General features: G+C 41.6%; 1 protein-coding gene across 1 annotated transcript in view; it reads left to right on the top strand.

Moving 5' to 3' along the window:
- LOC119227048 (matrix metalloproteinase-17) overlaps positions 1-12,526 on the top strand; it is a 55,180-nt gene extending 42,654 nt beyond the window's left edge. Inside the window, exons 5-10 of the mRNA XM_037485494.2 lie at positions 191-367; positions 1,126-1,228; positions 2,937-3,019; positions 3,615-3,767; positions 4,274-4,531; positions 9,924-12,526. Coding sequence (XP_037341391.2) covers positions 191-367; positions 1,126-1,228; positions 2,937-3,019; positions 3,615-3,767; positions 4,274-4,531; positions 9,924-10,249 — 1,100 coding nt within the window. The 3' untranslated portion in view covers positions 10,250-12,526. The remainder of the gene's footprint in view (positions 1-190; positions 368-1,125; positions 1,229-2,936; positions 3,020-3,614; positions 3,768-4,273; positions 4,532-9,923) is intronic.
- Positions 12,527-17,062: the final 4,536 nt, after the last annotated feature.

The following is a 17,062-nucleotide window of genomic DNA, read 5'->3' as shown; positions in this document are numbered from 1 at the left end:
TCCTCCTCTCACACATTGCATGGTGAAGATTAATACGCCTATGAACAATATACAGTATATACTTCATTGGAGAGTTGTTAGGATATCAGTTTTTTAATTTACCGCCCATTTTGACATTATTTAGTATTTTACGAGATCATTCATATTCAAACAACCGCTTTTTCTGTATCTCCCTCTCTGCCTCCGTCAGACTCTCACGGGATGGACCTGTTCGCGGTTGCGGTGCACGAGTTCGGTCACGCCATCGGCCTGGTCCACACCTCCGCCATGGAGTCCATCATGAGGCCGTACTACCAGGGTCCCGTCGGCGACCCCCTGAAATACGACCTCCCCTATCAGGACAAAGTCCGCGTCTGGCAGCTCTACGGTATGCGGAAATATGTAGTCGACTTACTATGGGTGCGTTATGTGGGAAAGAGATAAAAACGGGTGACATTAAATTTGTTTCATTTCTATTATCAACTATGCCGTTAGCTGAAAAAAGTGTGCAGATGTGGAGAATGGTATTTTAGCAAATGCTTCGTACGGGAGGACAAAACATCATCATGTAACTATGAACGGTGCCTTATGAGTGAAAGTAGCAATATGTATGACAATTCTATGACAAGTCCATGTTCAGTTTGTTGTTGTTTACAGAGTTCTGTCATAATGAACATGGTACGCTATGCTACACCACATGCTGGCTAAATTAGCTGTTCATTGGAGATGTTTCGGCCTCTTCTAGATGTCTCATCACTGCAGAGAAGTCCATGAGTGTGTGAAAAAGGAACATTGTGGAGACATCATTTTTTTGACTGTCTCTTCTCCACCGACCATTTCTCAAGAGCCTCCGCTGTGACTCTGCATGTTTCCCGGATCAGTGCTGGAAACAGTCATTAGCTGGTGACTGATCAGCAGACTGAAGATACAAAGGCCTCCTCGTGCAGGAAGCGGCAAATGATGAGCTCTGTAGAGAAAGGTTATTGATTTAGTGATACCATGAATGGTTTAATTGGACCTCGTTACATCAGGACACTGGAAACGGCCGTGTGAGGAAAGAGAACAGAGGACACGAAGGAGCGTGCCGCACATAACTCAGAATGTGGCTTGTTATTCATTTGAGTTCTACATTTGACACCTTCCTAGGCGTCAGAGACTCGGTGTCCCACACAAACCCACCGGGCAACCCGTCGCAGACGGCTGAGCCTCCCGTCCTGCTGGACCTTCCTGAAAACAGATCCACCGTCCTGTGAGTACAAGATGCAAAGTGACCTGAAATCTCTTCTGTAATCAGTGCAGCTGTAACTAACTAATGACAACAGTACAACAGAAGATGTATGATTACACAAAACAATCTGGCACTACACTGCATCCTACGATTCACTTTGGCTTGATTAATAATTTGTCACCATCTACAGTATATCTTCACATTAGTTGCTGTGTAGTCTTAGATATCGTTTTTTAGCCTTCGCTCATTCTGTTGATCCCATCCAACGTGACACAGCCTTCGCTGCAATGGCCAGGTGAGGGCAGCAGAGAGGATACAAAACGCGAGGGAGCCGGGCAACTAGTGACAACAAGTGACTCTTAGGGCACAGTCGACTCAGGACACATCTGATTAGCTACAAGTGCTGCTCTTTGATTTATGTATCATGGCTACAGCTGTCAAAGTTGTAAATTCTCACAAACGTATTTTTCATTTTTTTTCTCACTTTTTATTATTAACTATACTTTCCGGTTTCAATTTGATATACATTCCTTGGCAGGTTTACACAGTCATGAATAGTTTCAATACCAAAGTAGAATAATAGAAGTTTAGCTACTTAGATATGGACACTCAAAGGCGGTATTTTCTTGCATGGTAACTGTATTGGATTTTGTTATAGAGATTTCTATTATTCTGATGGTTCCCTTTACATCCGCGTAATTATAATGTGATAATGTTCCAATTGCCTAACTTTTTTGCCACAATATTTTAATGATTCCATGCAGGAATAATCGACATTTGTTGCCAAATAGAGTTTGTTGGTTCTTCATAGGAAGTCATAATTTGCCAACAAAGCAAATTAGCAAAGATGCAGAGTGAGTTTGGGAGCTTGCCCGTCTAATTAAGTTATTCCCTAAAGCTAATTTGGCTGCCATCAGCATTTAGTTTTTTGGATTATCGAAAATAATGTGGCTTAATTTTTCCCATTTATGTATTTGAGTGCACATACACTCACTCGCACATCTAAAGCACCAAGCACTTACCTCGAGGTAGCCCCCGGGGGGTCCAGAGAAAGACATGTCTTTATTCGCAAGGTTGGTGCAATTCAAATTAGTTTAAAATTGTTTTTACATGCACACCCACTAGAGGAAACAGCCGGGTGGCACTAAAAAGAAGGGCGAAGCTAAACGGGCAGTCGTGCAATATTGAACGCTCTTCAATATTCTTCTTCTCTTCACTTTTGGACTGCCACTGCCATCATTAATCATTTCCCACTGACTCAATCGGGGCATGAGGTGTGAAAAAGCTGGATTAGCTCTGACAAGAGCTCTAATGTTGACCACTAGTCAGTGGTGTTGCGTTAATACAGCTTTGAATCAGTCCTTTGTTGGTAATATAAGGCCTGGCTGGTTCCCCCTCCCAGCACTGTGGTGCTAATGGCCTCATCATTGGAAGGCCAGCCACGTCAGAGCTTTAAATCACTTAAAAAACACAGTACAACTGCACTGAGGCATCTCAACGGAGATCTCCTCTCTAGTTTAGCCTGGTGTCACTGGTAGGTATCCTGATGCAAAGAATAAAATATATAAATTCATAAAAAGATGTTTTAAAATATATAAACATTGTTCAGAGCACATAAACATCAATGATTGTGGTGTTCAAAGATTTCAAATGTCCAACTTTTCTAAAGAGTTCATTTTTCCCCCCTCTTAAACATTCTTTATTTCTTCTTTTTTCACATTTCTCTCAGGCTGGCTCGAGATGCCCCAGACAGATGCACCAGTCACTTTGATGCAGTGGCCCAGATACGAGGGGAGGCCTTCTTTTTCAAAGGTACTGAGTCACAAAGGGAGGAAGATAGACTCAAAGCTACATAACTGCTTAGTAGAAAAAATAATAATTAGATAAATGATCTGAAAGGAAATAAAACAAAATAAAAAAGGAAGGAAATTGAGAGAGGATGCAGACTGAGCCGGTGGAGCAATGCAGAGAGACTGCAGTCCAAGCATTACATCAGTCTGTCACGCCTCAGGAGCGATGACCCCTAATCCCCCACGGGCAGAAAAATACTTAATATAATTGCATAAACTGACAGTTTTTACAATTTTAAAGCTTTTTTTAAACATGACATTAAAGAAATGTTTGATTCGTGGTTACAATCATTTTATCCATTTGAATGTTATTTTTTCAGACTTCTGATTTGGTTTCACACTGTTATATATTTTGGTGATGGTCTGAAGCACAGTGTTATGTGTTCAATCAGCCTATAGACCACATGGTCAGACTGCAAAGAGAAGGAAGCAACGCATATGGATTCATTATAATTAATTCATTTGTTTCTTCAGTCAAACCAGAAACAGTAACGGCCACTGTCATCTGTCAGTGTCCTAATCAGTGCGTACCCTCCTAACTGTTCTGTTCCTCATAGGAAAGTACTTCTGGCGACTAACGAGAGAGAAGCACCTGGTGTCTCTGCGCCCCGCTGAGATCCACCGATTCTGGAGGGGCCTCCCTCCCAATCTGGACAGTGTGGATGCTGTATATGAGAGGCCCGGGGATCACAAAATAGTCTTTTTCAAAGGTACACTAACAAAAAAATTACATCTTGGAATAAGTATTGCAACCTACTAAAATCTGGTTCAGAAGTGCCGGTAAGGAACTGTAATTAAAGGATTTAACGTTCCTCCTTGTTCTCTTTGTCAAAGTAAAAGATTCAAAAAAGAGAAAAATACAGATCATGTCTTACACGTTTTCTGCAGGGACTTTGAAACAGAGTTGGTTTTATTATTTCATTTAGTGGGAGAGAAAATAAAAGATGTCAATTTAATATGAGAAACTTTAAATGGGTGCAGAAACAAGGTCACGTCTCATCTTTGATCTAAAATGTGTAACAGCTTTACTGCCAGAAAATGCTTTCCCGTAGCGGCGTATTAAAACACATGTGTGTGAATCTTTTCATTATTTTATCAGAGGGTACTTAACACATTTTTTGAGTCTCTCATCTTTTCAAATGTAGCATCTCAAGTGGATTCACTTTCTACAGTGTGTGTGTGATGTATACTTGCCCCCCCCCTTCCTCCCTCCCAGGTCTAAAGTACTGGGTATTTAAGGACACCATTGTGGAGGAGGGCTACCCTCGTCCAATCAGTGACTTTGGCCTGCCCTTGGAAGGAGTGGACGCGGCCTTCATTTGGTTACACAACGACAAGACGTACTTCTTCAAGGACAGCCACTACTGGCGCTACGACGACCACCTGAGGCGTATGGACCCGGGCTACCCTAAGGACAGCACGCTGTGGAAGGGGCTGCCGCCGCAGCTGGACGACGCCATGAGGTGGTCGGATGGTGAGTCCCCCTAAAGACACGGTCTTCTTTCGTCACTTACAGACACTCAGTAAACCCACAGATGACGTTTCATCATCACCCCAGTTGCGATTTTCTATTTGCTTTGTTTTTGTTTCACCAAGAACTTCCCTCTAGTTCCCCCTGGTGAACATTTGATCCGTCATGCACACGGCTTAAAGAAAGGCAATCATGGACTTTTAGGTTGTTTGTGCACTTTAACTTGTCACATAGAGTGAAACCTGTTACTTTGTAATTTCACCTCTTGTCCACAAGATCAATGATCTCGCTCTTTGCCAATAACCAACGTTTAAGAGTAAAGCTTTGAATTGAGGCAAGCGGTGCTCTGGGACTTAAGGCGACATTGTGCTTCAAGTGAGGTGCTGATTGTCTGGTGTCTGAAACGCCACATTCCAACAGCGGCTTTGAATGGCTATCATTTAGATGGGGATGGATGACACATTTATATTGTATCTTTTTACAGGTAAATACAATCCAGGCATGTTACTATGATTTCGTATTATAACATTGAATGGCACAAAAGCAGATGTCCTTCCTTTGTCTTTCTCTGTTTTAATAACTAAGGAATAACAAATGGTGGCTTCAAATGAATTTACATGTAATGAAAATGCTCTGTTATACTTAAAAAATAGTCAAGACCATATCCCCAAAAGCAATCTATGATGCACCAAAAAGGTGTGTGAAATGAAACCAGTGACATGTTTTGACCTCTTCCGTCTTTAATAAAAATTGATTATATAGGGGCGCTGATTGATTACATTTAATGTATCTGTGATGAATCACCACTGTCTCTTTCTTCAGGTGATTACATTTTTCAGGGAGAAATAGAGTTGCACACCACAGCGTACCGGTAACTGGTAGCTCTGGTATCTGCTGGTGCCAAAGGCAAGACTTTGCAATAATCCTTCTACGGGGAAATCCTCAAAGACAAATGGATTACAAAAGATATATGAGACGAGGAAGGCAACAATTATGCAAGTTAGCAAACATGCAGCCTGAAGTGGTGGATGAAGTTTTACAATCAGATCACAGAGACAACTCTCCAGGAGCAGTAGAAGGATTAACTAGAGGTGAAAGTGTATTTTTAGACCGTCGACCATGTTCATGGTCTCCTGAGGTTGAATTTTTCTGATTAGTTAATCCCTTAAATTTGAATCTCGCACCACTGTAAAGTTGCTATTGGTAATTTTGTGTGGCATAAATATTCAAGTCCCCCTCGGGATGAATCTGAATACTTTTCTTTGGTAATACTTTGGCTGCAAAACGTATTAGCAAGTGTTAGCATGCTAACTGATAATCAAAGATGGTTATAACTCTACTAATAATGTTATAAACATTAGCATACTCCAAATAGGATGGTGAGCATGTTGACAAAAGCATCGATCGTGAAGCACCACTCACAGCGTGGGTCTTGCCTTTGTTTTGCATTTTGTTGTTTGTGTGAAATAACGTCATAAATTCACCACATGTTAAAAGTGGTTTGAATTCAAATTGAATTTGAATAAATACCTATTAGTTTAAATCCAATTCTATCTCTCTCAGAGGTATCGTGTGTTGTGTTGATGTAACACATGAGGTCCATTTTGGCCCAGCACTGCTTTACATTCACAGATTGGAGCATGTGGACCTTGGACCTCGGCCAATGTAATCGCTCCAATCAGCTCCACTGTGACTGCTGAGTGTCAAGGTCAAAACGCCGCCCTCGGCCATTTGATCACATAGACAATATTTCTGTTTGGCTCATGTGTGTATTAGGCTCTGAATGAACCAAAGGCATTTGTTAATTCAACAAAAATACCCCCAAGAAGCAGCCACAGCCCTTTTGAGGGAGGTGCTTAATCCGCCATGCAGCAGTTAACACAAGGAAGCTCCACCGCTGTCAGGTGTTCTGCTCTGCGCTTTGTCTTCGGGCTCCAGTCCTGCTCAAAGCTCTTTGATGTGTACGATACGAGGCCCATCGCGCAGTCATGACTCTCTTCCCCCCCCCCCCCCCCCCCCCCCCCCCTAGTCATTATCACCACACGGCCTGGAAGGGGGAAACATGGGAACAAACGCACAAACGTACATAGACAAACCACGGGGCATGTCAACGTGGAGCCACTTCAAAGACGGCACCATGTTTGTTTCACCAGCTCAGGAGGAACACAGAGAAAGGACCGGGAATGAAATAGTGATGTGACAGGCAGAAGGAGCGAGAGACAAGAAAATTGTCATGGTGGTAATAACTTTGTCTGCTGGCATCGGTATGGCAACCAGGAACATTTCTACCACTGAGTCCTGGTGAGAGCATACATATTATCTTTAATGCATAGAGGAAGCTCAAGTAAACTAGTCAGCATTCATAATTTAAGTAGTTTCTCGTCAGTAAATTAAAAGTTAAAACCTCTGTTCCCATTATGTGAGGAAGTGATTCCTATAATGATCTTTGAATCAAGAATTGCAGTTGTGGGGAACACAACATGTGTTAAACACAACACACTAGTCCCATTAAAAAACAAAGTAGTTAATACAAACAACATCAACAGAAACATTTTTAAACAATTAGCGAATTCAAGGAATCATTAACATAAATAGCATTGTCCAAAAACTATTAGAAACACAATGATGAGCCATGTCATCACACATATGAGCTTGAATATCCGGAGGGTTGTTTACATTTAGTACACAAATGCTCCGTTCAATAGTCTCTATTTGCAAGCTGATCAAGTGTCAGGAATCAGGAAAGGTTTATTGCCATCATATGTCAGACATACAGTACGGTACGTGGAATTTGACTTGGCGGTTGGTGCATGACGGCAGACAGTATGACAATGGACAACAGACAACGTAGTGCAGGAATAAGATACAAATATAATAAAATATAGTGAAATATATGCGATGGGTTAGTACGCTAAAGCGATGGGTTAGTTAAGTTAAGAAATAAAGATCATAATAAAAATAAAGATAAAGTGCACCAGCTAACAGAAAGTGACAAGTGAAAGTGACAACCCGTGGTGGGTGAGATTTAAAATGTGTTCACCACTTTTTGCAGCTAGGAGTTTGGGGGCAAAGCAAAATTTTTCTTTGCAATGTGGAATTCAGCCCAATGGGTTTGGACTTCCAATGATAGTGATGGATGAGGAGAATGACTTTGTGGGTGTGATTATTCTTGTGCTCATGTCTTTGTGAGGATGAAGTTCAGCTCTAGACTTAGTGGAAGAGAACATTTTTGGAAAGTGAGGATATAATAAATCCTCATTGCAAAGGGCCTTGGAGCCTTTTTGGGGACTTATTTTATGGTTAAGGTAGAGCTGAGAGAAATGAGTCCTCAGAAGGTTAGGGGTATGATGCCTTTGTCTGTTCAATGTAGAGCTTATACCTTATTTTTATTCCAACAGGCTGCAGCACAGGTTGAATTTATCTAATGATTATGCACAGCAAATGGATTCGACCAGGTTCTGTGAGGGTGAAGGTGGGGATGAAGACCCTGCACAAAAAAAGTGTCTTAAGCAGCAAAACTTTACCAATGTTCTATTTATCCATGCGCTCAACACATCGCCACAATGTGCATTATTCATTTTACCCATGACATTTAAGTTGTGCTATAATGTAATGCTTGTCTAAATATATCAACCTAGGGAAACATTCAGAAATAAACTGAACGCTTTCATCATTTTCTGTCCTTTATTCCTATTTTTTCTCATTTGATTGTCTTCCTTCCGTCAACACAATTAATGAAAGACTCATAACTGTGTGATATTACAGACGTAGTAAGTTATTTTCCAAAGTTAGACAAGCATTTAAACCCAAAGATCCTTTAATCCACAGTTAACGGTGCCATTAGCCACTAGGGATCATTCTTCGCTTTGCTGAAGTTCCTGCACTTGTTCATCTCTTGTCTCACATTAACTTCAATCAATTAAGGAACTGGATCATTAATGACACCAACCCCGGTTTACTCCTGTCCTCGTGCTCGTCTTTGTGGGAGCAGTTGCACCTTCCTACTAACAAAGAATCCATACAGTCAGATTTTAATACTCAAATGGGATATTATATTTGACATGGGTTTACAGCAAAGGAGCATGTGGCAAAAATATTGCCATCTATCTTCTGAACCCAATTCATCATAATGTGACACAACACCTTTTGGAGACTTTGTTCCTATGAAGTAGTATTTTGATAAGACGCACTCAGCCTTTAGTGGTTTCTTTGTTCTGCCAAAGCCCATTTGGCATTTTAGAAACAATAATGAATTAAGTGAAGTGAAAGGACCGGCACAGTCGGGGGTTTTGTCAGTAATGATCAACTGTCACATTGCAATTACGGTGTCAAGAATGCCCACGCAGGGTTGATGTTTTCAGTACGGCAACAAAGAACTCACAAAATGACAATACAACCTTTTTATGTATGTACTTGCAACCGCGTTCAATTAATCTGTCCTTGAATAGGACACATGTGTAAATGCACATTGGTAAAAGTATCACAATGCAATCAAAAGGTAGAATTCGTTTTGATTCTTCCGATAACCAGTTCTACTAAACGCTGGAAAAAATGCACCTTTTAAGGATTGTTCATGTTTATGCATGCTCCTTCTAACGTGGGTGCTCTCGCTTGCAGCCATTCTACCAGCAAAGTCGCTGCGTGCAGCCTCCTACACGCATCTGTCACCTTAATTATATTTGGTTCACTTCCAAGTTGGATCACCACCCTTCAGCAATACTTAACTGCAACCAACTAATAAAAGGTTGAGACACCACACGGTGAGTGGTAACAATGATGTGTGCCAGCTGGCCATTGTTGTCATATGGAGGTAGTAATAAAGCCCAAAAGTACAAAACGTTTACAGCGAGCACCGCTTGTCTTGTTTTAAGACAAGTATTGTGTCAATGCCCTGGGAGCCGGTGTCTTTTTGTAATTCATGTAAAATAGATAGCAGGTCTTTTTATAGGGTGTTCATTCTGTGGTAATCCAATCTTGTCTTGAACAGGTGTACCATGTGGTGTGTTAATGCCAGTGTCAAAGCGTCGAGCAAACACACTGGATCACGGATTCAGGATACAAAGGCCTGTTTTCCTGAAACAAAGGAGAGGCCTAGCTAGCATTACAAAAGCTTGAAGTGCTTCCAGTGCACTTAACCCCCATCAGACGTCAAAATCCCACCTGTCTATGTTTTGGTCAAACCCAACAATAGCGCTTCATTGGTCACTGGCCCCTGATCCCAAGGTTTGCGTAATGTGTATTAATACCAGTTATTTGGTTTTTATACTTACTTACATACTGCCAGATCCCAGCAATGTGTTCTCCTCTCGAGGTGTATTCCAAATGAGAATAAAAACAATTTTGCACCACGTGGGAATAGTAAATCACCGAGTCTTGTATTCTGCTGTCTCCAAAGGCTCATCGTACTTCTTCAAGGGGAAGGAGTACTGGCGAGTGCCCAGCAGCGACATGGAGGCGGAGGCGGGATACCCCCGCCTCATCGCCAAAGACTGGCTGCTGTGCACCGAGATGCAGTCGGACTCTCCGGACCTGGAACCCAAGGGCACGGAGACGAGGGCCAACGTGCACCGCCAGCCGGACCTCGCCGACAACGGGTACGAGGTGTGCTCCTGCACCTCCGACACCGCCTCGCCTTTGGGAGCGCGCCCCTCCCCGTCGCCCCTGTGGCTGCTGCCGCCTCTGTGGACGCTGTGGCTGGCCCTGCGCTCGGGACCCCTATGATGCCAAAGCGCGGGACGGAGCTCCTGAGCTGATTGGTGAAGGGCCAGTAGCCAGCTCAGCGGAAGCATCTCCTGACAACGTCTTTGCCATCCTTCTGTGCTTTTTCTGTTATTTATTTTAACAGGTCATGTAGTGAGCTCTGCCAGCTTCAGCAGTCATCAGTCCACATATACTTTACAAAGTGTTTTACTGAATGGTCAGACTGCTTCATACACAGAAGTGTCATTTTTTGTCTCCGTGCGCAGCAGGTTTACAGCTGCAATGCCTCATATGCGTTAAGTTAAAAGGCATCCCTGGATGTAGGCAGCTCAAAGGGGAACAGCGCACCAACACACACACACACACGCATATACACACTGTGGCCTATTTTATCAAATCATAGCAGATACCTTCTTACAAGGTAAAGTTCACCAGAATTCATACAAAATGAGTTCCCAACTGTCAAAGAATTGTCAGCACTTTTTTACACTACGACCTATTTTAACACATCTCGGATAGTAACTAAGTAGTAAGCCAATGTATTATTATGTAATAATGTATGCCTCTGCTTCAATGCAGTGGAGTTAAAAGGAATGTATTTGTTCAGTTCAATACAAACTACACATTGTTTCTTTGCAAAAACAATGTCATTGTAAATCTGTATGAGCCATCAAACTGGTTGAATTCCTCATTTGAAACTACTTTCAATATAGTTTCAGTTTGTCAATTTTCCAGAGTAACAGGAACATTTAAATTGGTAGTTTAAATTAAAAGTAACAGTTGTTTACTTTGCTGTGTGCACCTCTAACATTGAGTTAACAAACGTTTTACTGTGAGCGCCTTAAGGATGGAAGGATGTGTCGGTGGATGTGCACCCGTTTCCTTCTCTCAACTGCTTTTGTACGTGTGTGTACGTTTCATAATTTCCACCTCCAGTTTAAAACGCATTCCCTCTTCATGCTTTAGTTATATCGTTTGTGTCAAATTTAGATAAAATGAACATTTATCCTGTTTATTTAACATTGCTTCAGGCCATAGCTTATGAAGCCCCTTAGCTCCTTCTGACAACTTGGTCCGTGGATTTCTTCTTGCTGTAAAGATATATTTACCTATAGACTGATATATTTGAGTTGAAGGGTTCTGCACTCATTGCATAACCGAGTGGACGGTGTATATTTTAAGCTGTGTTTTATAATGTAAAATATTTTTGTAGAAAATTAAAAAATACATCAGAATGACTTTATTGGCTGGTCACATGAATGTATATGGAGGCAGATTATTTTGACTGCTCAGCGTGTCTGAGCGACTGCTTAATTAGCGCCCCAGCCCGAGCCTTGAAGGCAGATGAAGGTAACATGGCAGCTTGCAAACACCAACTGGGAGCTGCTCTCCATCTCTCTGATGTTGTCTTTTGTTATGGTCAGTGCTGCTCATCAGGAATGCAAAACCCGACTTGTCAATCAAACCACATACTCGCTCTGAAGTTCATTCATGAACAGATTTGCTGGCAGAGAATTATATGTAACCTGATCCAAGAAATATTAATCTGCACAGATACTGCTAATTTACCAATCACAGAAGTCAACAGGATGCTCAATTCCTTTCGAGATGATTATTGGGAGTATATTGAAATTTAAGTAAGGATGAATACTCCAAAACCTGCAGAGGAAGACACACCAAAATGCATGTTTAAGAAAAACTGCAGACCAGAAAACTTTATTCTTGAGGTAAAATTCAGTTTAAAAGTGTCAAAAGTCCCTCAATCATTTTTTCTGCAAACCACAGCAGTGTTCCTTCTCTACTCTCGACACACTCGAGTGGTATTAATTAACTGGTGTGTCTCAGCAGCCACAAGAAAAACACCTGCACCCGCAGGCAAATGCACAATGGATAGGTCACTTTCTCCAGACACCATTCGCACAACAATTCGATGTGTTACACTGGAACGTTATTGTAGAAACTTTTCATTTCAAGAACAATTTCAGTGAAAATTCGAAACGAGTGTCATCATCCAAAGAGTTCGGTCTATAGTCTCCCCATGGCCCACTCACAGCTTGAGTCACCAGATGGGCCGGCCTGAACCAATCAATTACTCTGTAACCGAAATATAAAAGCCGAGGAGCTGCTTGCTAAGCCGAGGACGTTGCAGTGGGGTTGTGTAGTGTAAAGGGGAGACAGCGAGTGCTAGATCAATAGACACAGGGTTAGACACAGGTAACTCATGACACAACTAGAAGTACCAACACTGAAAAGCCTAAAACAGATTTAGAAACAGAATCATCTCCGACAGTGGCAACGATAGCGGTAATTATAATCCACAGTGGAGACCGGAAACTGTTTCCTCACAATTGTTGCTTCTATTGTCTTTCAAAGGACGTTTCTGTTCGTCACAACTTGGACTTTTTTTTAAAAGTTTGGATCATCATTACTTTTGGTGATCATAAAAATGCTCCTAAAGGTAACTGCTCTGGGTGAGCTACATCAAGGCGTGACGAGATGATGACACTTGTAATAAAACACAAGCATTATATTTGGAAGGGAAACCTGCAGTATTTAACATTTTGTAACAGGAGGTTGGTCTATAAACTGTGATGCCTGTTTACATCTATTTACGTTTACTTTCTCTTCTAAATCCAACGCTCACATCGCTTGACCCGCCATATTATTTTAAGACTTTCACCATACTCGTGTATTAACAAATAATGATTTTTGAAGCCGTAATTATTAGGATTCTGCTTTAATATAGATAGCAATTACAGCATGAAATCCTGACAGAGTATGTGTCACAAATCAAACACCCCTGCTGACAGGTGCCAGTTGTCCAACCAATGACCAGATGCTACTACCAGAGACGGGCTAAGAGAAATCAATCGACCATGTGTAGGACGTGTACGTGTGTGTGTGTTTGTGTGTGTGCTTTCTGAATTCTGAACCGTGTTCTCTATCTGACACACTCCCACTCTCTTTGCAATGCTGGTAGCTTGGCTAACCCCACACGGACATGCGCCTGTGGTTATTTAATCTCTCTCCATCCCTTTCTCTCTCTCTCTCTCTGGCTCCCTCCCGCCCTCCATGTGGGTCATTTCTCCTTGTGAGGACCACTAGAGTTTAATGCCTTCAAAGTATGGACATTTGAATTGAAGGAGGCGGTATGGTAAGGTTTGGGGTTAGGCATTTAGTTGTGATGGTTAGTGTTAGGAAAGAAGCGCAGGGGAATATGTGTGTGTGTGTGTGTGTACATTTGGCTTTCAGGATTGCCATCCACAGACCAGGAGGTGGTGGTCATGGGGGAAAGGAGCAGCTGTTGTTGTGGCTGTCCATTTTGCATTTTGCCTGTCCTTAGGCACACATCAAAGAGCTCAGAGCGGGGCCCCTGGAGCTGGCACAGGTGCAGAATACACAGCACAGACCTTTAAAAACCTGACAAGTAACAAAGTTGGAGCCGTAGGGGATGCTGCAGGGTAACGGGATGCCAAAGCTGCCTCTGGAGCACACGATAACCGGCTCAATTGAAGTAAGCCGTAAAGGGTGGTTTAACTTTTTTGAACTATGATAAAGCACCAAAAATCAGCACAGAATCCCACCATTTAACACATTTTACAGGCATGTTATTTAAGACGTGACTGGGTCGATTTATTTAAATAAATGAGATAATTGGCCAGGCCTTGGATTCTTTCCTTTAATCGGAAATGGCATCTGAAGGCCTTTGTACGAGTTACCAATAGCACAAACTGGGTAGATCCAATCAATCAATGTGAGAAGAACCCGACTGGAGCAATATACTCGCCGCCCAAGCAATTTCCTGCAAAACCCTTGTGAGATTGTGTGATGGAATGGTTGTAGAGATGGGATGTGAACTCCTGTGAGATGGGACGCCTCTGGTGACAGCTCAGCACTGTTTTCTAAACGTGACGGTTTTTAACTTTTTTTTCTTTATTACTCATAGTAATAGTAGTATTAGTAGTAGTGGCATTAGAGGCATCAGAGATATGGTTTTCTATTTGGGTGTTTCATGAGGGTTCATTTCAGGGGCCCTTCCATAATTTTGTCCCCAAAACCAACAACAATTTTGACTCCTAATCACCCAAACGTCATCCAGAATGAAAGCAAAGAATGGCTCATATTAAAATCAATGTGTATAGAAACAGACATGTTAACTCCAAATGCAACGTTAAACCCATCGCAAATATGCAGAGAAGTAATCCTGTTTGTCAAGCTCTGCATCTGCCATTTGTTTGCGTGCTGATGCCCTCTGCTGGTGGTGAAATAGGACACTTTGACAAAAGCCTTTGTGAAGGTGGATGCAGGATGTGTGTGAGGTCTGATCAGTGTTCCATGATTACGTCAACGACCAAGACAAGTTCCACTTGGGTTCAAGCGGGTTAAAGCACTTTCAGTGTCTGGCTGCCGTTCCCTAAGATTTCCCCCGAGCCCACTGATGTGTCGTGGATAGCAGAAATGTCTGCAGGCGTTTTCCCTCAGATCTTCTCCCGCGTCTCTTTAAATATATCTGGGCTTCTGTTCAGCGACTTTGACTAAAGTCTGTCCCTGTGGGTCTTCCTCAGACCCCTCTGTCAGTTCTTCTTAGAGGTGCAGGCACTTGAGTGTCTGAACTGTTAAAGTTTTATTTATTGTACTTTGGAACTTCTGAAGCAGACGGATCTGCTGAGCTCTCCTTTGTGGACCTCCCCCCTTTATTATTGTCTTTTTCCCTGAAGAAGAAATGTCCTTTCAATTTCTGTCTACCTTCTTATCTTTAGCTGCCCCTTCCAGTCTCTGCGGGTTTCCTCTTTTCTTGCACACTCTCTCAAGAGCTTCCTTCTCATCTTTCATCCATTATTCCTCCGCCTTTCCTTTCTCTTGGCCTTTCCTTCTCCTTCGGCTCGCCTCCTTTGGTCTGTGCTCTAAATCTGGAAGACTCGTTATCCCCATGCATGTGTCTTTACAACCCTTATGGTATATTTATTTCCATCCTTGTAGAATTAACCATACATCAAGTGCCTGACGTCAAGTACAAGGTGTAAAGCCCCTTACAGTATAGTGTACAAGTAACTGATATCCTCAAAGATTAATATCAACATATCGGCTTTAAACCTTTTCTAGAAACATGATTTTTGGCCTTAAGTCATTCTTGGTAAACTAAAAACGTCATATTGTACTACAAAAGGGTCAAATTAATTAATTAAATTTTGACACTTTTCTATGTTGCTGTGTGTGTGTGTGTGTGTGTGTGTGTGTGTGTGTGTGTGTGTGTGTGTGTGTTGTGAATTTGCAAGACTGTATTTATTTGTCATACTGAGTTAATAAGAATATAAATGAACAATTACACACTGTGGAATACGTTCATTTAAGTCCACATATACTTAAACAATTGTGAGTGAGTGGATCATTAATAAAAAGCAATTTAAGATTTTAAAGAATCCAGCAGGTGGCAGTATCATAAAATGAGAGTTTTATTCAAAGTTGTTTGTGGGTCCTAAACATAACCTGCTGTTAGATGCTGGAGGAGGTTATCTTTGAAATAATTAAAACAAATATGGATTCCTCCTCCAAACACAAAACACACCTTCCTTTCTCTATATTTAAAATGACTTGCTTTGGGGGAACCTTGGATTATTCATTCCACCCACTCGGCCACTTCATCCGTAGCGGTAAACACATCACAGAGCTGCGTCCTCAAACTACCACCACGGGGTTGTGCATTGCATCTTCCAGCTGCAGCATAGGTTAACTTTTCGAAACAGTAGAAACCACAACATTTCCTGTGTCAGGAGTTATTTTTTGCAGCATATCTGATGCATCACAGAAACACTACGCTGTACAAATGTAATGCAGGAGAAATACTACAAACATCTAACACAAAAGTCACTAAACTGCAAATTACCCAAAATGCAATGCAAACCTCGACAGTATTTCATTTGCATTCCCATTATACCACTGCCCAATCATGCTGAAAAAGCATTAGCTGAGGCAGATGGTACTGACTTGACATTGCATAGTTGCAGAGGAGACACGTGCCGCAGGCAGGAACCGACTGGAATCCATCTTTAAACCAGAAATTGATTTGGAAATGAGGAGAAATCTTTCGACATGCGTGCGTTTGCAGTCGTAAAGATATGACAAAGGCTGCGTGTGCTGTGAAGTCCGTAGAGATTGGATCAGCTAAATAAGATGGAAATACTCTACAGTACATCCTCAGCCACCACTTTACCATTACATAATCAGAAAAAAAAGATCTAAAGGAGTTACTGTAGATAGTAAATAGAAAACGGCCAATAAAGCCACCTAGAAATTAAATAAAGAATCAAAATCAAATTGAAAAAAAATCATCACTGATCATAATCTGGTCATTCTGAAGGCTGAGAGGATTTCAGTTGGTTTTGTCACTGAGGGTGAAGACGGGAAACAAATCTCAATGCTGTTACAGATTCCTTTTGATTTATGCTCCTGGTAAATTGATGGCTCAGAGCAGCTCATCTGAAACCTTGATGCTATACGCTTGATTTATTGAACTAGGTAGAAATAATCATAACACCTTTTGCTTTTTCTCTTAATAAGGGGAAAGTTGTAACACCTCTAGTTTTTATTCCCGTTTAGCTCAAAATTCCACTGCATAATTTAGTCTGTATTCACATTTACCAGGGCATCATTGAAGGAGTCAAATCTTTACACTGATGGTAAATCTCAACAACCATACAAATGTATGTACATTGTATTATATGGCTAAACCAAATTCAAAGTTTCCTCCATGAAATCCATTTAGCATTAAACAAATTGCTCAGAATTCTTTAAATGTCCTGGACTGCTTCCTCCCATCAGTCATGCATTCAAACG

This window comes from Pungitius pungitius, chromosome 18 (genome assembly GCF_949316345.1).
Source record: "Pungitius pungitius chromosome 18, fPunPun2.1, whole genome shotgun sequence".
Lineage (NCBI taxonomy): Eukaryota > Metazoa > Chordata > Actinopteri > Perciformes > Gasterosteidae > Pungitius > Pungitius pungitius.
This window is presented reverse-complemented; position numbering and strand designations above follow the sequence as displayed.